This window comes from Tachysurus vachellii, chromosome 17, assembly GCF_030014155.1.
Source record: "Tachysurus vachellii isolate PV-2020 chromosome 17, HZAU_Pvac_v1, whole genome shotgun sequence".
NCBI lineage: Eukaryota > Metazoa > Chordata > Actinopteri > Siluriformes > Bagridae > Tachysurus > Tachysurus vachellii.
In genome coordinates this window covers 7,730,626-7,753,994 of record NC_083476.1, presented here as the reverse complement: position 1 = coordinate 7,753,994, position 23,369 = coordinate 7,730,626, and the positions used below count along the sequence as shown (strand labels likewise).

Genomic DNA, 23,369 nt, shown 5'->3' with positions numbered 1-23,369 from the left:
AAGAGTCAAGCTGAGAGGAGCTTATAGAGACAGACCCTGATGTTCTCTCGGCTGTTTCTAAGCATCTCTTAGATAAGCCATGGATGGTGGAGAGTGCTATGACAATGCAGGAGTACAGCTTAGAAGCAGCAGGAAATGTGCTGCAGGTTAAAAGATGAAATGGCGAAAATATTAATCCATGGATACACCCAAGTGGTAGATAGACTATTCTGCAAGGTACACGTTTGATTGAAGATGAAGCTCTAAAGCTCATGTGACCTGATAATAGTCAACACTTGTACAAAGGAATGCAGTATGCATGGCTTCATCAGTGGTATAGAATAATGAATCTCTGATCCTGAAAGCTCACTGCTAACAGCCCAAATGTAATCTGTTCCATAATGAGATTATTGTGTATAGAAACTCTGTTTTCAGCACTTGAGTCAATAAGAGGCATAGCAGTAGAATACAGTTATGTTTTGTTGGTTTAAACACACACCAATCGGGACTCACATCTGTTTCTACTTGCTTAATCCTTTCCTGGTCTCCAAAAAACTATAAAGAGTGCCAACTATTTTGGTGTTATGATATTATTATGAAGACCCCCTCAATAGATCATCACCTCCTTCTGTCTAAATATAGACAGAAGGCCGAAGGTTACTTTTAGTTGCCTTCATCTGCCATCAAGAAATAACTGGTTTGTTTTTTTCTTTTAAAACTTCACTGAAGATGTTTTTTCTGATAAATATTACTTGATGTGAGCTATGGCTACCTTCTGGGAGTCACATTGAGTTGTGTCATGCTCACACATTTGCAGTGACATGGGGATCACAGACAGGCAGACCATATCCCCTGGAGTGAGTTTGAGTGACTATTGTCCTCAGTAAAGAATAAAATCAGCAATGTGAATACTATCCGGTATTGTCTTGGGTGAACTCTTATGGCATTTTATGAACTCTTGTAAAAGCTTTGTTATGCATTCTCAATTTGTCTTGAATGATACTGACTGCAAGGTATTTAGAACAGAAGGTCATGTATAAAACCATGGTTCTATGACTAAGTGAAGGACTGGTACAACACATTTATTCACTTGGGTTGAAATGAATGGTCAGAGGTCACGTTTTTTAAATGCCAGATTTGTTATTTGTACTGAAGTGAATATGCTGCAGTCCTCCGGTTCTTGGATATAGGATATATAGAATAACAATTTAAGTTACTGTATCCTTCCTGGGAGCTTGAACCAATCTCTTCTCTTTACAGCAAGGCATTTCTACCCACAGAACTGTCCCCCACTGAGGGTTTTGTTTTTTGTACTATTCTGTATAAACTCTAGAGACTGTTAAGTGTGAAAATCCAATGAGATCAGCAGTTTATGAAATACTCACACCAAGTCTTCTGGTACCAACATCCATGCCACAAAAAAGTTACAGAGATCACACATTATCTTTCTCATGTTTGAAGTGAAATCTGAAGTTCTTGACCTGTGTGTGTGTAAATATATGTATAAAATGTATAAAATGTATTTCTTTAAAACACAGGCACACACACACACAGACACACACACACACAAACCAAACCACCTCCACACACTCACATAAACTGTTTTAGAGTGACACTGTGCCATTCTCAAGTCCAAATCTATTGATGATCATTTTTGTGGAGTATGTGCCATGTTGCTGTGGCAACCAATGTGAACCACAGTACAAGTGAGGCAGAGATGGATAAGAAGAAAGAGAGAGAATATGTATTCTATATAGATTTTTCTTCAGGAAGTTGGAATTATTATTTTTTTTAAATTCAACTATTCATGTACTTGTTCACTGACGCTCTGAAATGCTAGTCACTAAGCCCAGGGACAGCTCCTGCTGTTAGGAACACACACACATACACACACACACACTTGTAGGAGAGTGTGTATTTCTATGTGTGGGCGAGCTGCTCTGAAATCCTGCACTCCTGTGAGTCATTCGCTCCATAGCATTGTTACAGAAAGGCATGATGGAAGTGAAGAGCGACATGCCATCCTGGGTTAAACCTGCTGCAGTCACATGGAGGCTTGACTTGTTTGGCAGCGATGCTGGTCAGAGGTTGTGATGAGAACGTTAAGAGCATGAGTTTCTGCTCTCTTGATGTCTTTTTCTCTCTGCCACACTGAGAATCTCTTTTTCTTTCTAATCGTGTCCTTCCCTCTTATTTTAGTTTGACAAAAGTATCCATGCTTAATTACTGGGTAATTACCTCATTTGTTAAATTACAGACATTTGATGATTATCAAACGGTTAATGATCAGCATTCATTCATTTCACATTTCGTTTCATTTATCACGTGTGTGCATCAGAGCAAATTTGAAACTCTTCAATCAGGCTCCTATCTCACAGTACATAAAGTTGCTGCAGTTTATGCAGTTTTATTTAGTACATGAAGTGAATCCTCATCCAAAAAATACAAAATGTTCTTTCAAAAAAATTTATTGATATTCATTCTGATGTTCCATTTGTAAAATACTGGTATGCTGCAATATTTTACTATACAGTTTAACAAAAACTATGGGAAATAGTCAACAGTGGATTTATTAGGACTTTTTGGTACAATGGTCAATACTGTAATTATTGTAAAAATTGAGGAATTAAAAAAATCTATGACAAAAATATTGTAAAAATATGCGGTCATCTTTAATTAAATCTAAACTTGTAAAATCATTTTTGAGCCTTTTGAACAAAGAAATCAGGTAAAGAATATTTAAAAATCTATATAAGCAGATTAAAATACAGTAAACATGATCAGGAACAGCTGTAAACGTCCAAGGAAAATGTTGCATAAGCATATATGCAGCACATGATCTTCACCATGTCTCATTTTATCTAGGCATGGAACTGTGTTATCTGATAAGATATTTGATGAGACCAACTTAAAAATATTTTGGTGAAAATGCATTTTTTACATGCAGATTTACACACTACACCTTATTTATACCTGTGGTTTAAATTGGAGAGGGCATTGCACATGTACAAAAGATCTATGAATATAAAAGACCATTAAATGTTATCTTCACAGGAGGAGGCTTAGTGCTTTTATGAAACAGCATACATGAATTGCACGAAATGCTTTGTATATTCCTAAAAATACCATGTTAAACGTTTTTTTCTTAAACATAATTGTACTTCATTTGCAATGGACTGGCATCTCTTCCATGATGTATTCTCACCCCCTGCTTAGTGTTCCTGGGGTAGGCTCCAGATTCACAGCAACCTGACCAGGATAAAATGGTTATTGAAAAGGAATAATTCAGTGAATTGCTATTTAATGATCACATCGCTCATAGCTGACATGAATTAAGACAGCATCAAATCAGTATAAAATTATGTACATAAGTGGATTATTAGATTTGTGTTTATGCTGCCATAGTATCCTGTTATTTATGTTAAGCAAGATTTAAATCTTATGCAGTTGATTTCTAGAGAACTCTTCAGATGTACATACACAAGTCAGAATGAAATGAACCTGTCACTATTCTGGACTCTGCAAACAGCAACTAAACTTTTTAATATGGCTGTGCATGAATATGTCATAGAAAATTTACACTGTAAATAACCTGGAAGCAAAGGGATCCTGATGGTCCAAACAGAAGTGGGTCTCTGTGGTCTTGCGGAAGTGACACATGGAGGCCTTGTTGGACTGTGCTCAGAATATCTATCCAAGGCTGCTGAGAGGAGAACGTAATATTGATAAATAGATGCCTTTATTTTGTCACATGTATATCACAGCACAGCTAAATTCTTTCTTTACATATCCGAACTCTTGGAAGAACACATGGTCAGTGAGGGTTGTTCAAGGACCCAACAGTGGCTAGTTGGCAGTGCTGGGGCTTGAACCCTGATTCTCCAATCAACAACCAAAATATAACCAAAATATATTTACAGTGAAAACGTATCATTTGGTGCGACCCAAAATACATCAGTTAAAGTTGGCTGTTAGTTCACACTCCACATAGTAATTTCAAAATGGGTGAATGAGCCATGGTTGAAATGATAACCTGTGAATTTTTTCCAATATTCCAATATTAATAACAAACTGTACTGTACTGGCTGAAGAAGGATACTCAGACATAAGAAACAGCCATAGGGAATTGTTTTTTTTTCCTTAAGATTAATTATAATCCCATATTTGGACACCTGAAGATAGATGAAACACAACAACAGCTCATGACTTGTTTCTATTGGCCAGTCATTGGTGATGTACAGTACGATGGTGGCCTATGATCATGTCAAGCCATTTGAATGATCAGCATGGCAATATCAATTCATATTGGTAATTAAGGGTTATGTGATTCACTATCCAGAAGTTTCTATACCTCTGCGGATAATTTTCGCAAAGGTCATGACAGAGGTACTGTTCCATATAACTTCCCAAGTTGAAACATCAAAAGAAATCCTAACTGCTCAGTGCTTTAAAAAGATACCTAATTTTCTTCAGTTTGTAAATGATGATAGCTGAAATTAGGATAAATTTTTAAAAGCTTTATTGTTTGTTTCTTAAATCTGGCAACTACATACTAGTAATTGTAATATGCAAAACAGTGCACCCAGAAAATAAACTTAAACATGTGCTTAAGCTAGAAATAATGATGTAATGACATTGGGATCAGAGGGATGACAAGAACAGGCCATAGCCACAGTGAGGGTGATCAGGACTGGTGGTATTGGGGAGACCGACTCTAGTCAGGTCTAGACAAGATATTAATCAAAAATGGATCAAAATGATGCGCACTAACAAATAAATATTTTTGATCTTAACCAATATAAATGTGCATCTTGATGGTGTGTGGTGTCTTTGTAGGGTACATGTGGAGTTCTATGTAAACGAGAACACCTTCAAGGAGAGACTCAAGCTATTCTTCATTAAAAACCAGCGCTCCAGTAAGTTGGCATTCTTAGTGTTTGTTTTAGCTTGTGTGTATGTTCTAACAAAAGACTGTGACCCTTTAGATCTTGATTTATGGTTCCCAAAATACATAATGTACATAAAGCACCTGCAATTAAACAGCTGACTGAAAGTGAACTATTAGATTGGTAAGGAATATTTTGTAATAATTGTTTTTTGGTTGACTACATGCTGCATTCCATGTTGACAGAAAAATATACTTTTGAACCTGGCTGTATATATTTACACAGATGTGTGACATGTAATAGCATCCATAGCTTAGTAGTATTTCAGATCAAGAATTTTGTTTGAATTTTGGTCTGTTTTGTCACACAGGTCTGCGCATCCGTATCTTTAACTTCTGTCTGAAGGTTCTGACATGTGTGCTTTACATCATACGAGTGATGACCGATAACCCAGCTCATCTCCGCAACACATGGTTAGAATGTGTGTGTGTTTATGTGTGTGTGTGTGTGTTTTCACAAAATTATTATGTTTCAATTAAATGCTCTTAAAAATATGTATGTACAATCATTATCAAATCTACATTTATATTATATTATATTATATCTATCTATTTGTCTGTCTGTCTGTCTGTCTGTTACCCCAGTATGAAATGCAGCAACATTTCTCAGAATGATGAGATAAACTGGTGAGGGTACATTGCTTAATTACTCCAATGAATTATATTAATCAGAATAAAATTAGATAAAAATGCATAATGTATGCCAAGCTTGATTTTAGTAATACCACCCCCACCACGCACCCCTCTCCCGTCTCTCTTTCTGCTTCATTCTGTTTCTGTTTGCCTCGTCTATTCTCTCTCAGGGAGCTAATCTTGTGGGTGGATAGAAAAACCCCTGTGTGGGCAATCCAGGTAAGATGGAATGTCTAGAGTTGTGCAATAAATATTTAGTGTAACTGCTTACATTTTTATCTTCCTGCTCTTTATTGTGTTGCTCTTGATAGGTGATAGTTGCATCAATAAGTTTCCTGGAGGCCATGCTGCTCATGTACCTCAGCTACAAGGTAGATTGTGTGTGTGTGTGTGTGTTTGTGTGTAGATGATATCATCTGAATGATATCTGAATTCACATCTTTAAATTGTGAATACATCATGTAATGTTAAAAAAAAGGGCTACTTGTTTGTAGTGAAAGTGAGTGTGTTTGGTGAATCGTGTGGTGAACTTGATGTAGATGTTATACACTCTAATCTGGATTTGACAAGATGATCACAACATACACTAAGCACCTGCACACATACATGTATATACAGTTGTGTTCAAAATTATTCAACCCCCAATGCTGTAAATGGTTTTAGGGAATTTAGTGTACATTTGTAATTGTATTCAGAATGAAATCCTACAAGGACTTCTTAAAGAACCATATGCAACTAAAATGACATCAATTAGTTTTGTAATACAGTAGTAAATGTTTCTTTTGTGAATTCTTCATTGACATAATTATTCAACCCCTTAAAGACTACCACTCTGAAGAACAGAGGTTCAATGAAGTGTTTTCAATCAGGTATTGAAAACACCTGTGGATATCAGGGAGCAGCAATAAAGCCTAATAAGCACCAATTAGGTAGCTTTAAAATGACTGTGATACTCAGCTCCTTCTAGACATTTACTGGTGTGGTTACAAACATGGTGAGGTCAAGAGAATGGTCCAGGAAGACAAGAGAACAGGTGATTACTCTTCACAGGAAGGGCAATGGCTATAAGAAGATTGCAAAGATGTTAAACATACCAAGAGACACCATAGGAAGCATCATTCGCAAATTCAAGGCAAAGGGCACTGTTGAAACGCTACCTGGTCGTGGCAGAAAGAAGATGCTGACTTCGACTGCTGTGCGCTACCTGAAGCGTAGAGTGGAGAAAAGTCCCCGTGTGACTGCTGAGGAACTGAGAAAAGATTTGTCAGATGTGGGTACTGAAGTTTCTGCTCAGACAATACGGCGCACCCTGCGTAATGAAGGCCTCCATGCCAGAACTCCCAGGCGCACCCCCTTGCTGTCCCCAAAGAATAAGAAGAGTCGACTGCAGTATGCCAAAAGTCATGTGGACAAACCACAGAAGTTTTGGGATAGTGTTCTGTGGACTGATGAAACAAAATTAGAACTGTTTGGGCCCATGGATCAACGCTATGTTTGGAGGAGGAAGAACAAGAAAAGAACACCTTGCCTACTGTGAAGCATGGCGGGGGGTCAATCATGCTTTGGGGCTGTTTTGCTTCTGCAGGTACTGGGAAGCTTCAGCGTGTGCAAGGTACCATGAATTCTCTTCAGTACCAGAAGATATTGGATGACAATGTGATGCAGTCCGTCACAAACCTGAGGCTTGGAAGACGTTGGACCTTTCAACAGGACAATGATCCCAAGCATACCTCCAAGTCCACTAGAGCATGGTTGCAGATTAAAGGCTGGAACATTTTGAAGTGGCCATCGCAGTCACCAGACTTAAATCCGATTGAGAACCTCTGGTGGGACTTAAAGAAAGCAGTTGCAGTGCGCAAGCCTAAGAATGTGACTGAACTGGAGGCTTTTGCCCATGATGAATGGGCGAAAATACCCGTAGATCGCTGCAAGACACTTGTGTCAAGCTATGCTTCACGTTTAAAAGCTGTTATAACTGTAAAAGGATGTTGTACTAAGTACTAAGATTGAATGTCACTTGGGGGTTGAATAAAACTGATAATGATGTGAGCTCAGAAAAGACATTTGTGGTTATTTCATTATAAATGTTATGTTATATTTGTCTGACCTACATGTGCCTCTTTGATTTAATTGTAAGCAGGATGACTGAATGATCATAATCAATGTCAAACCGACCAAAACAATCAATTTCAGTGGGGGTTGAATAATTTTGAACACAACTGTATATTATATACTTACCAAACTATATTTGTACAAAATAATTCATTTTCACCATTCTCTCCATTATCCTGGACAACATTTATTAGTTTTGTACCAGAGTTTTCTAATATAATACAATGTACAAATCATATTCTACAGTTCAGCAACTCACAGATACCTATGCAGTAACTAAGCAGGAGCGAATGAGCAGCTCTACATTAATGCTTAACCTATTCTTATGGGTAATAACTGAGTCCTACATTTTTCCTAGAGAACTACTAGCTCATTTATAATATTTAGTGAATTTGAGAAAGCAAAGCCATACCTTCCTCTTGGAGGTCTACTGTTCAATATATCTTAACCTGTCTAGCTCAGTGTGTAAAATATAAATGTCTATTTGAGACCAATTGCTTTTATTTATCTAGTCAGTGTCTACAAAAAGAAATGGACAAGAATAACTGACAAACGTCCAGTGCTGTAATGTAGTAATGAGTAATATTTTTTTTTTAAATAATTTTACTTTCAAATAACAAAACACATGCTTTAGCACTTCATAATGAATTCCCATGTGTAATACATGATGATCATCCACATCATCATGAATCGCTGAAAAACTGAGTAACTCAGTAATTCAGTCATTAGTAAGAGTTAATATTATTAAGAGTTAATAATGAACTTCTCTGCTTCTTTCCTGCCTAGTTGTGAGTTGTTGTGCGGTATTGTGCAATAGTAAAGTTTTGCATATTTTGCCATGTGATTGCATCAGCTAATTGATTTACCTCACACAGTAAATGAGGCAATTCTGGGCCAATAACATCTTGCTACTATTTTTTAAATTATTGCATTATTACTTTAATTTATTATTTTATTATTATTACTGTGTATAACACATGTGCAATAGCAGATTCTGGTCAGTGCAGCCTATCTCACTTTACTTAATATTTATTTTATCTCAGTAATATAATATATTTCTCGAGGCAATGTTCTCAAAACACTGAACATACCCACCAAAACACACAGATTGATCCCATTTCTGCTCAAATTGAAATACTGCTTTCTTCTTAAATTTTCTGGGAGTTTTTCTAAGAGCTTAGTACCAGAATTCTCCTTTCCTGTTCTACCTCCATGGTTCACACCTGTTTAGCTTCTGTATCTAAATATTTCACTATCTCTTGATCAAGGTTTTGCTTGCTTTCCTAAGTTTTATTCCCAAGCTTGCTTCATTGCTTTATTTTCCTTGTATTAACCTTGCTTTATCATGCTTTTTTACCTGTGTGTCTCCACTTCTCAGTCATTCTGTAACCCATTTAACATTAACATTAACATTTTTATTTTACATTTTTATTTTTATTTTAAAAAAATTTTATTTTACAAAAAAACTATTAATGCAACCAGTAAATATTCACTAAATATAAAACATATTTATCAGATAGTTGAACTGAATATTACACTGGTGTCCATTTGTCTAACTTTGCTTTGTATAAAGTCTTTAGAAAGGGAATTTCTTGAAATAACCAGATTTTTCAACCAACATACTTGGTGGAAAAATGATTCAGAAAGATTATATGGGAATATGGTAAAAAAAAATTGCAATTTGTAAACGCTTGTTCTTGTGAAATGTAGAGGTTTCTGCTCTCCACTTAACCTCTCTGCCTACCTCTTCCTTGGTTCTGTAATTATTCATCTTATTCTCTAACAATTACCCACCTCCTCTTAATCTTTCAACTCTTCTCTCACCACTCTTTCTCCTTTTTTCTTCTTCGGGCTTCGGCACATCCAGAAGCAAGTCTTTATATATATATAATATATATATAAAAGATAATGCATAGTTGTGTGAACAGTTTAGCAGATTGTGTTCTGTCACTTTTACTGACATAAGTTAATGTAACTGTAGGAAGTCTGCAGTTTGAATAGAAATTACAATGGTAGTTCTGTTTGTTGTGACATAGACGAAAAGACAGATTTCTCATAATTCAGTGGAAACTAGAGAACTGTTATTGTAGGTTTTGATAACTGAATATAAAAGGTGCTGTGATAAGTGATTAGCAGTTCGGATGAGTCCGTTAATTATTTTGAGACTCTGACTTTAGATGTGATGAGTGGTTTGTATGAGCTGAGAATAATTGTGTTTCAACAAAATTCTTTATTATTAAATAGCATTCCACATGTCAGGAGGCTCTCTGCTCCTCCTGCTTCTCTTCCCAGCATGAATGAAAGGTTATTTGACTTCTCAGTCAGTCTTCTTATCATTCTGCTGTTGTTTCTTTGCCTGCCACAGGGAGTCCATAAAACCCCTTAACATATGAGCAAACTGCATGCAGCAAAGTGACAAAATCAATGTTTTCATTTGTATATTGTTATTAAGAAAGCTGTTCTTTCAAGCTGTTGGAAATGAGTTTTTTGTGCATAGTGGGAAGGTAATTGTGGTAATCCTGTGCACATCTATGTTCATGCACAGAGCATCTCATATGCTTTATGTCTTGAACTTGAACTTGAGTTGAATAGAGCGGAGCAGTATTCAAGAAATAGTGTCTGAATAGTGTATCACAATAATCATGATGTAATTAATGTTAAAAATATGAAATTAGGTGACATTTTTAACATCAATGTCAATGACAATGTCAGTATTTAGCTATCCAGTTTAGATGAACCCGTGCCATCTGTAGTCTCTTATATATCCCTGTTTTTGACGTTAGAAGTGGAACCCTGTGTGGTCTATTCTGAGATCCTTTTCAGATTACAGGTATTTGAGTCACCTTCCTGTTAGCTCGATCCAGTCAGGCTATTCTCCTCAGACCTCTCTCAAACCTGACACTCACTCCATGTGTTTTTTATTCTTCACTTTCTATGTAAGCTGTGTGTAATATCCCAGGAGATCAGGGGTATATGAAATACTCAAACCCAGGTGTCTGTCACCACAGTCTATTGTTCTGTGAACAATAACTAACATGATTTTGTGCACTGTGCTGCCACCACATGATTGGGTGATAATTGCATGAATTAGCTGGTGTAGGTGTTCATAATAAAGCGGTCAGTGAGAAAATATGGATGAGAAAAAGGAAAGTATTTAAATAAGCATCTCATAGGAGTTTTGTAAATGGTCAGTATATTGCTTTATGAAGTGCTCTTGTTGTAATTATATCATTAATCACTGAAAATATGGTTTAATTGAGTTCAACCCTCTCTCATGAGTTCAACCCTCAGCTTAGATATTAGCATGTAATCCAGGGTGTCCTATGTTTTATCACAAAGGACCAAAAACAACTCCAAAAATGTATAGCTTAGGTGTGGGTTGAAAAAAACTGTTGTAAAGGGCTCGCATTATTCGCGTTATTCTTTTTATTTTATTCTCCAAAACTAAATGTGCTCTACTGAGTACACCAACAGTTTGAAAAATAAGATGACCAACAACTCATCCACTAAACATACAGTATATTCCACTTTAAGTTCATAATTTTATCCATATGAAATTTGCTCCTTGAGATAAGCAGTGCCTTCAATTAAGATTTGATATTCAGTATGTTTAGGAGTTTTTTTTTTGTGATTGATGCAAAAATACTTAATTATTCTGAAGTATCACCACACAGGATTTCAATAAGATTTAGATCTGGGCTAAATTTCAGAATTCTCAGTTTTTTATTGTTCAGCCAGTCCTTGGTGGATTTACTGGTATGTTTTTGTCATGTTGCATGGTCCAGTGTCAGGGTCAGGTTTGAACAATTCCCTACCGGAAAATTTGGGGGCGTGCGTCTGTGCCATGTGTTTTTTTAACGTTCTGTGCTGTTAAATTAAAGTGTGTATGCCCCGTTGAAGCCTTAATTCCTTTCCGCCTCTGCGCACCTGTCCTTTATGTGTCTAATTGTTCCCCCATAAAGCCCTGTTGCATTGCGTTTTGTAGCTCAGAATCCTTGTCTTCGAGTTTGTTTTTTTCTATTTGGTGCCTCCAGTCTGTAGTTTTGAGTTTTGGTTTCATTTCCTGTCCAGTTATGTTCTGCTTAGTTTTTCCCTCAGTGTTTCCTGTCCTCTTACCGGCTTAGGTTGTTAATAAATTCTGTCTATTTGCTATCCCTGCATTTGGGCCTGGATTTTTATCTTGCTAGAGGCATCCCATTGCTGACATCCAGTTCCACTTAAATCTTTTGACAGATGGTCTCACATGTTCCTCAAGCATTTTCTGATACAATGTAGAGTTCATAGTGGATTTTGTGATGATGAGCTGGCCAGGTCCTGCTGCAGTAAAGCATCCCTAAACCATAACACTTCCGCCTCACTGTTCTACAGTTGGTATGAGGTTCTTTTGCTGAAAGGCTGTATTTGGTGCCAAACATTCCCTCTGCTATGGTGTCCAAATAATTACATTTTAGACTCATCTGTCCAAAGCACATTATTCCAGAAGTCTTGGCTTTTGACTCTGTGTTCTTTTACAAACTACAGTCTTGTCATCATGTTTTTCTTAGACAGTAAAGGTTTCCTGCTTGTACACCTCCCATGATAATAAAAGTTGTACAGTCTCTTTCTGATTGTAGATTCATGCACAGTGACATCAACTGTATCAAGAGCTTGCTGTAGGTCCTGTGATGATATTTCAGGGTTTTTTGGAGATTTCTTTAAGCATCTTGTAGTCTGCTCTTGTGGTGAATTTGCTTGTAGGTCCTGACTTGGTCATGCTGGCAGTTGTTTTAAATGTTCTCCACTTGTAAATGATTTCAGACATTGGAATGGCTGATTTACAAATTCTTTTGAGATCTTTTTATATCCCTTACAAGAAAAATAAGCATCAACAATCTTCTTTCTGAAGGCCTCAAAAGGCTCTTTGGATCTCACCATGGTGAAGCCTCTCACTTCAACAATTAAGACCAAACCAAACTAAATGTCTGAGGTTTAAATAAGACAAGCCTCCTTCATAATGCTCAGTAACAGTGTTCTAATAATCTGCACCTGATTTTTAATTAACCTGTAATTAATTTTATCCATTTTAAGTACAAATAAATGAGGGGTATACTTACTTTTTTCTCACAAAAAATAGATTTTTTTAATTACATTTTATAGCTCATTTAAAAAAGACCTTTCTTTGGTTTTATTTGTTTAGTTAAATTACTTGAATCCTCCAATATTGCTATAATGAAGATCAAATGCCCATATATTTAACTATGTAAAAAAAAAAACACCGGTTTCAATTTTGTGTATTGATTTTTCATGTGACTGTATGTAATTACTTACTATGATAGCTGTATTCATGTAAACTCATGAAGAGTGAACGCGTGTTGTGATGATCACACGGTGTGTCTCAGCCCATGTCTGCAGAATATTTTCTGTAATTTAGAAAAATTGCAAATTATTTATTGTTAATATGTTAGAGAGTTTGATTGATTTTTGCAAAATCGCAAAATACTAGAGGAACTTTTTTCTATAGGTTTTAGTAGTGTATTTACTGTCTCCTGATTTTCAGGGTGTCATTGTGGTTACATCAGAGCCTCCTGGTGGTCCATGGACAGGATCCTGCGCTCTCATTGCTGCGTGCTGGGTTAAATTTCCAGACAGGGAGCTAACCCAGCCACTAAAGAGCTAATTCTCAGTGCTGGTCCCAAGCCTGGATAAAATAGGAGGGTTGTGTCAGCAAGGGCATCGGGTGTAAAACCTGTGCTAAATCTAATATCCACTCTGGTGACCATGAAAAGGGAGCAACTGAAAGTAAAAAAAAAATTGTGGTTACATCAGAATGCAAGTCAGAGAAGCTGGACTTGCTCTTTTTCTTGTGCAAGAAAAAAGTTTTCAATTCCCCCTTGTGCTCAAATTCTAAATAGAGCTTAGTTCATGATTATATCTAAGGTCTGAATACTCATGTGTGCAATTTACATATTAAGTCTTCAGTATAATGATTTTTGGTGATTTAAAAAAAAATCAAAATTTTTTTTTTTACATCCGTTCAAATATGGAAGGTGGAAATTAACATTTGCCTACGAGCTTGAGTCATCAGATCAATCAGCATGGTCTGGGAGTTAATAGCTAATCAGACAGACCTAGAATGTTTATTTTAGGCGAGGAAGTCTAATACAGTTTTCCAGTTCACTGTTTGATGGCATCTGTCCAAATGAATTAGCGTTTAAGAGATTTATGCTTGTGGATTTTTCTGTGCGCTCCTCTTTTTTTATACAAGATACAGGCTTGAGTGTTTTGCTTGTGGATATTTGTGTGTGCTCCTCTTTTTCACAAGATACAAGCTTGAGTGTTCCTGAGCAAAAAGCTTGCAGTGGAACCTGGTAAGCATGAGTCACTTGTGCCTATGACACATAACAAGGAGCAGACAGTGAAGAGTGCAGAGAGTAGGCTTACTGCTGACACTGAAGACAAACTCCAAAAAGTTGTTCAGTCATCGTTAAATAACAAACCAAATCAACTCAGACAAGCATTCATGGAACATCTGAAAGCAGTCGAATGAACTAAATGAAGGAATGAACTACTGAAGAATATCTCCTGTATATTTTTAGGTGAAATGAAATATTGCAATTGTTCCAAACTGTTATACTGCTTTTGTTTTCAAAAATAGCCCAAATATCATAATATTTGTGGCCATATTGCCCATGTTTTTTCAGCAGTTGCCCCAGACAACTACGGCTGCTTCTATAAAAGATATATATATATATATATATATATATATATATACATATATATATACATACATATATATATATATATATATATATATATAAAGAGTGAATATTAGTTTAAGACCGAGGTACTGATTGTCCTGTTGTTACTTGTGTGTGTTTTGTGTATGTGTTATTCAGGGTAACATCTGGGAGCAAATATTCCAGGTGGCATTCCTACTGGAAATGTTAAATACCGCCCCCTTCATAATCACGGTACCCAGCTTTGATTGTCACGGCTCTCTTTATAGGTGGAAATAAATCATGACCTTTATGTCTTCTGCTGAACTTCCATGACAATCTCTGCTCTCTGTATGCAGATCTTCTGGCCAACTCTGAGAAACCTCTTTATCCCCGTCTTTCTCAACTGCTGGCTGGCCAAGCATGCTCTGGAAAACATGATCGTAAGTTTCTAAACATGATCGTAAGATCCTAAAATCTTTTAGAGACTTTCTTGCATGCGTGTGTTTGTGAATGCGTGAGTGTTAAAAAGTGTACAGAGACTGCTATGATATAGCTAGCAGATGTCTATAGCATTTGTAAGTACATTTTAGTGTTTTGATTTGGTTACATTTCTGAAAAATTTTTTTTTTTTTTAATTATTTATTTAAAATTTTATATTTACAAATAAAATGGAATTAAATTGAACAGGATTAAAATGTGTAGTCCATTCATCTGGGATGCTTTGAGCACACCACCTTTACACACAAGCAAAGTCCTCCCAAGATCAGACCTCATATACTATGGTCCTAAATAGAATAAATATCAAATATTAAAATGACAATTTTTTAAAAAATATATATCAAAGGCATATCCTCATGTTGACTCAAGCTATTCAGGGACCAAAAACTTTTTTAGAAGGATATTTGTACAGTAAAAGGAAAGAAAATCAAAACACACAAATATAAGAGGGTTATTAATAGATTACATAAGTATTAGTTTAAGTGCTTTGAGATTTTTAGGTCCTTTAATATTCATTTAAAGACAGTCAGATGTTTGGAAACACTTAGACAGAAAAGAGTCTTGAACTTTGACGGATCATGGGCCCAGTCGAGCCATGGTAGAAGACCAAAAGGACTTTAGTACAGATGAACAGATCAGGTCTAATGTAAGGGAATACAGCTAGGGGACTTTGTAGACAAGAATCAGTGTTAATCAGTTAAATCTGATGCAGGCATCTACAGGAAGCCAGTGGAGGCTACATATGCTGTAGCAAAAGCTAGGGCTATTAAAAACTAGTCTAGAAGATTCATCATGGATCAGTGGAAAGGGTAAGACGAAACACTGGGGCAGACATCAGTCATCTCAAGATGACAAGAGATTGAATAAGTATGCGAGTAGCCTCTGTGTACCTGTATACCTGAATCAGTTTAGCAAAGTAAGGTGAGAAGGATAATTGGTTGTCTGGAACTAATGCGTGGTTGTATGTAGTGTCAGATGGTTTGATATGAGAATTGTCCAGGGAAGTCACAAATGATTAACATGCATCTACTGGGATACACAGTAGCTCAGGCTTGCTGGGATTTATTTTCAGCTGATGAGCTGCCATTCATGACAGGAAGTCTGCCAGACATGCTGACAAGCGAAATACATATTTCTTTCATATTACCTGTCCACTGCTCATTCTAAGTAAAATGTTCTTAAACAGCACCTGGAACTGGTCACACTTTGTCTTTGTGTGTTCAAAAAGTGCAGAAAGCATTCTTTGGCATGGCAGTTATAAATATTATTGCTGCAATTATAATAGAAAGAGATGGATCAAGGCTTGCATTCCACATTTTCTGAAAAGAAGTACCTAGTAGTGTACCTAGCAAGGCTGACTAATGTACGGAATTCTGGCTTTATAGTAGTCTGTTTACTTCTGTTTCTGTTGAATGGTTGGGTTCAAAGTCCCTTTGAATAGGTACAGTGAATGAAAGAAGTTGTACATATGGTTTTGTGTTAACGGAGTGCCAAGACAAAAGTTTAGCAGGGAATATGTTGGTCAAAGCGTTAAGTTGCTTGGGACATGTGTAGAAATCTCTCACAAAGGAACTTGGATGCAAAGACCTTTATTTCTATGACAGTAAAGACACAAGAGTACTGGCTAGACAGAAGCTGAATTTAAGGCACTGACCATTTGGGATATGTATGAAATTTTTTTGTTAAGATAATTAACTTTTATCTATATCACCTTTTCTCTCTATATATTTATATATCTACTATATATAGCATCATATATATCAACATCTACTATATATTAAACCATATATATGTGGAACACAGACACTTCAGAGATTTGAGAGGTGGGAAAATTTAATAAAAACGGTGCAGAGGTAAGAATCATTGTTTCATCAGTGTTCATTGAAGACGAGTGAAGTCCCAGTGAGGGTCACAGAAAGCTGGCAAGGCACAGCATGGTCAGGGAGCATCATCTTTGGTCTCCTCCCATGGCTCTGTGGAAAAGAAGTAAACATGCATAAGTTTAGAGACCAACAAAAAGTTAACTCACCTCTATGAGATTGCGATGCCCCATGAAGATCTCCCTTCTTCTCCTGGAGGGTGAAGAATAACAGGATTGGTGTGCTTTTGCTGCCCCTTTGGGGCAACAGGGGGGATTTCCTTTAGCCACTGTGAAAGCAGTTAATTCTACTTTAACCAGCAGTATCTGAAAGACTGTAACTGTACGAAAGGTTGCACTTCACTATCCACTTTCACTCAGGTAGGTTGGAGTGACGCATACCATCTGACAGAGGTTGCAGTTGAACACGGTGATTGAATCAGCATGGAAATACTCTCAGATGATGCTGTAAACATAGAATACAAGGTTCCAAATATTGCCTGTAGTTTATATGCTTCTACTGCAATAGGATGCCACCTCATCCAGAATGAGCCCCTATTAACTCCAGGCTAATACTAGGTAGATAATCTAATACTAACAGCTGCTAATTAAGAATTCACTCATTAACAGAAATTACTTTCAGTCATTCAAAAAAACCTACTGTGATCCACAGGACAGTTACAGAAGAGCTTGCCTTCATGTTGTTAATTTTGTTATTAATTTGATTCATTTCATTTGAACTAGTTAACTAGGTAACTAATATAATAAGCTTTCACTGTTCTGTTTTGGTTGTCAGACTGCTTTTTAAAGATAGATCCCATTCTTCAGAAGATCTTGTAGTATGTGTGGCTTTGCTTTCTGAAGGTTGAAATTACAGCATTGTTATGTACTGCATTGATAAAGTGCAATGCGGGGCTACTCTTGGACATTCACAGAATTGTCCCTAAGCCACTCCTGTGTTGTCTTGGCTGTGTGCTAAGTGTTGCTGGCCCAGTCTGAGGTGCTGAGCGCTCTGGAACAGGTTTTTATTAAGGATATCTCTATACTTTTCTCCATTCAGCTTTTCTGCAACCCTGACTAGTTTCCCAGTCCCCGCTGCTTAAAAACACTCCCACAGCATGATGCTGCCACCTGCATGCTTCACTGTTGGGATTGTATTGGGCAGGAGATGAGCAATGACTGGTTACCTCCAGAATCTTGTTCCTCACAATCTGAGACTCCTTCAGGAGCTATTTTTGCAAACTCCAAGCAGGCTTTCATGTGCTTTGCCCTGAGGAGATGCTTCTATCTAGCCACTTTGCCAAATCCCATTTTGGTGGAGGACTGCAGGGATTGTTGTCCTTCTAGAACTTTGTTCCATCTTCACACAGGATCACAGGAGCTCAGTCAGAGTGGCCATCGGGTTCTTGGTCCCCTGTCTTACTAAGGCCCTTCTCCCTGATTGCTCAGTTTGGCCTGGCGACCAGCTCTTAGAAGAGTCCTGGTTGTGCCGAATGTCTTCCACTTGAGAATTATTAAGGCCACTGTGCTCTTGGAAATCTTCAGTGTAGCACAATGTTTTGTAGCATTCCCCAGATCTGTGCCTTGCAACAATCTTGTCTCTAAGCTCTGCAGGTGGTACCTCAGTGCCTTCATGGCTTGGTTTTTGCTCTGATATGCATTGCCAGCTGAGGCCTTCTATTTATAGGTGTGTGCCTTTCAAAATCATATCCAATCAATTACCACAGGTGGACTTATATCAAGGTGTACAAAACATCTAGCATTGATCAAGAGAAATGGGACGCACCTAAGCTAAATTTCAAGTGTCGTTGCCAAATGGTCTGAATACTTATGTTCATGTGATATTTCAGGGTTTTTTCTTTTTGAGAAATTTACAGACATTTCTATAATTCTGTTTTCACTTGTTTCACATAATGGGGTACTGAGTGTAGATTGATGAAATGAATTTTAACAATAGTAGTATCAGAGTACAACATAAAAAGTAAAGATTGTAATAAAGATTGAAAAAAAGTGAAGGGGGTCTGAATACTTTTTGAATACACTGTATATTATAATATTTTATATAGTTCTGAGGTGGTCTCAGAAGTGGCCAGTGAAAATGCTCACAAGCAATAAATGAGTAGAGCTCACTGTACTTCATTGGAAGATGCAAAATCATGAACTGATGGACACCGGGAGTTTCAAAAGTTAATATAAACAGTAACACTATTTAGTAAATGCAAAATAAACCCAAATAGCACAAAGTAGATCTCATAACTTCTCATGCTACAGAAACATCAAGGTTTTCTTTCTCACAGGATCAACAAATGTACATTTGTAGACTTTGGTGTTAGTTCAGTATTAAGCCCATTTATTTCCTTTGCATTAAACTCATCAGTATTTTTAACTGTGTTTTTTGGTCACGCTGGTTTATAATGTACCATCAAACATTGTTGAGATTTCAGAGATTCTGTGAAAAAAAAATGATTTGCAGAAATTGAACTCGTGTATTTGCAATAATTTGTCAATTGCATGAATAATTTCATTTAAAATAACATGTTTGGGTTTCAGAATGACTTACACCGTGCCATCCAGAGGACACACTCTGCCATGTTTAACCAGGTCCTGATACTTATCTGCACACTGCTCTGCCTCGTCTTCACTGGGTTGGTCTATATTTCTTACTCTGAAGAGAAGGACACACGCACTGAAAGAAACCTGTGTTAACCCTGTAGATTCAGTTTAGGTCAAAATGTTATTTAAAGGCTACTGGAATATCTTAAAGATTTTAAATAACACCAGACCATGTTAAATGGGGTTCTCCAGATTTATTTATTTATTTATTTATTTATTTATTTGATAAATAAGAGTCAGAGACATCAGTTGAATTAGACAAATGTGGTCACAGAAAACTAAGCATAGACATGTCTCGGAATGATGCATAAGATTATCTTGTAGTGAATGTGATAGTGTTTTATTGTATGAATATTCTTGTGTAACCTTAACTAATTAACTGGAGGCAGTTATATTCCTACAGCAGATTAATCCAGGCGCTTAGGTTACACAATTCACTTTCTCAGGGCCTAAATATATTAATTTGGAGCCAAGTCTTATGAAAATAATAACTATCATATCCCCTTGGTTGCTTTATGCAACACTATTAATTGTTCAACACTATAAATTGTTCAACTGAATGCCTGCAAAAGTGTTTTATTGGTTAGTTTGCAGAACTAAAATCATTTCATTCCTTAGAAATGCTTCTTGACCAAGTTCTACTGTCTGACAGTGTTTCTGTGGTTGCATGTGTGTCTTTTTCAGCACGTGTGGGATACAGCATTTGGAGCGAGCTGGGAGAAACCGCCTCTCTCTCTTTAATGCTCTTTATTTTTGCATTGTCACGTTTTCCACGGTGGGTTTTGGTGATGTGACACCTCAGATATGGCCTTCACAGCTGCTTGTAGTGGTGATGATCTGTGTGGCGTTGGTGGTGCTTCCCTTACAGGTTAGGAGATTCTCTCAGTTTAATTCAAATGATAACTTGCTGAATTGGACATATTATATTACAGTGTTATCACCAATGCTGGGGAAGCTACAGTACATTTGAAGTTGTACTTGACAAGCTAGAAGCCACTCATGAAATGAATAATGTATAAATGCTAAGCTACAGCCAAGCTACACTTTTGATAAAGTTGCTAGATGCTACTCTGTGAGCTACTAGGAATGAGTACTGTAGCTAACTACACTGAAGCAAGTTATGTGAAAAACTGAATACCTGGTGAAATGCAGGTGGAAAAGCCACATTAATTTGAAAATAGCTCAACTGCTGCAAACCACTATGAAGACGTACAGTTAAGCTAGTGCCATTACATATTGCTAACTACTCCGTTAGTCCCAGATACTAAATTTAGCGGGGCACAATGACTTAGTGTTTAGCATGTTTTCCTTGTACCTCCTGGTTGAGGGTTTGATTCCTTCCTCTGCCTCGTGTTCTCCAGGTTCTTTCCAGGTTCTCCGAAAACATGCATTGTATGCTGTTTGCCATCTCTAAAAATGTCCATAGTGTGTGAATGGGTGTGTGAGTGTGTACGTATTTACGCCCTATGATTCTTTGGCATGCATACACAACTTCTGCCCCAAGTCTAGAATAGACTCCAGACTCCCTGCAACTCTGTGTAGAAAGCAAATGAACAGAAGGAACGAATAGTACAGGGAACGGAAAAACGAATAAAAGAATATTCAGTTGTTTTTATTTAAATGTAAAACAAAATATTCATTTTTATTTTCAATTAGCCTACTGATATTTTGCTGCTGGAAGAAAAAAAATACAGCAAATTTAAAGATATGAGATAATCATGGCATGAGCATAATGTGTAACCAATGCAGAATACACACTTTCCCTAACATGGGTTATAATCTTAGGTTTCATGTTATCTTATATTTTATACTAATTATACTATTATATACTCTCTCTCTCTTTCTGTTTGAAGTTTGAAGAACTGATTTATCTGTGGATGGAGAGGCAAAAGTCTGGAGGAAACTACAGCAGACATCGTGCCCAAACAGAGAAACATGCTGTGCTCTGTGTCAGCTCTATTAAAATCGACCTACTCATGGACTTCCTCAATGAATTCTACGCTCACCCACACACACAGGTAAGAATGGCTCTTCTGATATGAAGCAAGCTACTGCTATGGTGTACACTTTTTAGGGTTATGCAATGCAATGCAATTGTACTGCATCAATACCTTTTATTGAATAGGATATAGTAAAGAAAAAGTGACAAAACTGCACTCTTGCTCTCTCTCTTTCTCTCTCACAATATATAAATAAACATGGCAAGGACATTTGGGTTGTTATATACATCTAAACATGTTAAATAATTGCAGACCACCCAGAGTGAGCAAAAGTATTGGAACATAATTGTATTGAAATCGTATTGTCTTTTGAGTCGTTTGAAGATCCTTTCTTTCTCCACACATTGGCCTTTCCATCACTTTGGAAAAGGTTCAATTTAAATCCATAATAGATTTTATTATTTCATAACAGATATTTCTGTTTAGTAAATACATTCATCCCTACTGAGGAGGTTGTTGGTGAAGTCACTGACTTTTTTTTTTAATGTTAATTTTAACATCTGCTGTTGATGTCCTAGGCCAACCTGTTCAACATCTTGTTGTCAATATACCTTTAGTTTCATTCATTTTCAGGATATTCCAAATTATTGTATTAGGTATGTCCAGTGCTTGTGTAATAGCTCCAGTTGATTTTCCCTCCTTTTCCCTTTTTTCAGCTTTAAAATGATTTGATTTTCTCCCATAGACTGCTCTCTGGGCTTTATGTTGGTTTATCCTTTTTAGCAACAAATGCAGTCTCCATAGATCACTTAGATAATGCTTGTGGGGTAATTTTGATAAATAAAACTTTGGAAACAATTAGTGATATTTACATTTACAAGTATTAACACAAAATGTAATAATAACGCTGTACCTTTGGTTTAAAAGTGAGCTCACATAAGAGATCTTACACTGGAAAAATTTGTGATGAGATGCTGTTTATGATGAATTACCATAAAGGAATTACCACATTTTAGTGGAGAAAAGATGATGTAGGCTTCTCTTCATGCGAGAAAGCGAGATGAGGTGTTGTTTTTTACAAGAAAATGTGCCCTCTAGAATTATGCATAAATATAGAACCTCGGCCATCCAGGTGGCCTTTTATTTGTTCCTCTCCTGCCCCTCAGACAGTCTAGTGTCCACTCCTGGTACAACTTAACTCTGTGTGTCTCTGTTTGTGTCTGTGTGTGTAGGATTATTACGTGGTTATTCTGTGTCCATGTGAGGCCGACAGTCAAGTTAGAAGAGTTCTGCAGATTCCACTTTGGTCTCAGAGAGTCATATACCTGCAAGGTTCTGCCCTTAAAAACCAAGACCTCCTTCGAGCCAAGTGAGTGACAGCTTCATTATCAGCAAAATTGCAGTACTACATAACATGCAATCAGGTTTCTATGCTCAAAAACGTAGCTTCCTAAAAATGGACCCTTTCTTGTGGGTTTTTTTTTTCTGACTCTATGAAAAACTAAAGGTTCTGTTTCCTACATGGATCTCTTTTATTAGGAAAATGCTCAGCTTTATGGTCCTTCATCCTCTTTTCTATATTCTCTCTCTCCTCAATTTCCACTCTCCATTTCTCCTTCCTATATTTGTTCCTTCTCTCTTTCATCTGTTGCCATGGTGTTAGAGCCATGAAATGTTAATAACAGTGAAGAATTTTTAGCACCGAGGCCTTTCTGTATAACAGGCATTTGTGTGTGTGTGTGTGTGTGTGTGTGTGTGTGTGTGTGTGTGTGTGTGTATGTGTGCGTGTGTGTGTGCGTGTGTGTCCACCTGTTCAGTGAAAGCTGTCACTGGTTTGGAATTTGCCACTGCAATTTTGCCCCCTGATGTGTTATTTCTAACTGTGACTAGGTGATTGTCGGTGCCCTTCTGTGTTTATATTGCTATGATTGTTAGGTTGTGTTGATGTCCTTTTTTCCTGTTTGCTGCTGTAGGATGGATGATGCAGAGGCTTGTTTTATTCTCAGCAGCAGAAATGAAGCGGACCGAATGGCTGCAGTAAGAAAAGCTATAGATCGGTGATCATAAGCTATAGATCGTATGACTGATAATAA

The 23,369-nt window shown here is 36.9% G+C and overlaps 1 protein-coding gene across 1 annotated transcript in view; it reads left to right on the top strand.

Moving 5' to 3' along the window:
• kcnt1a (potassium sodium-activated channel subfamily T member 1a) overlaps window positions 1-23,369 on the top strand; it is a 45,130-nt gene that overhangs the window by 5,274 nt on the left and 16,487 nt on the right. The window contains exons 3-14 of the mRNA XM_060890761.1: window positions 4,816-4,895; window positions 5,236-5,338; window positions 5,510-5,551; window positions 5,728-5,776; window positions 5,869-5,928; window positions 14,545-14,619; window positions 14,724-14,807; window positions 19,274-19,368; window positions 20,021-20,204; window positions 21,190-21,354; window positions 22,509-22,645; window positions 23,250-23,313. Of these exons, the coding sequence (XP_060746744.1) occupies window positions 4,816-4,895; window positions 5,236-5,338; window positions 5,510-5,551; window positions 5,728-5,776; window positions 5,869-5,928; window positions 14,545-14,619; window positions 14,724-14,807; window positions 19,274-19,368; window positions 20,021-20,204; window positions 21,190-21,354; window positions 22,509-22,645; window positions 23,250-23,313 (1,138 nt within the window). The remainder of the gene's footprint in view (window positions 1-4,815; window positions 4,896-5,235; window positions 5,339-5,509; window positions 5,552-5,727; window positions 5,777-5,868; window positions 5,929-14,544; window positions 14,620-14,723; window positions 14,808-19,273; window positions 19,369-20,020; window positions 20,205-21,189; window positions 21,355-22,508; window positions 22,646-23,249; window positions 23,314-23,369) is intronic.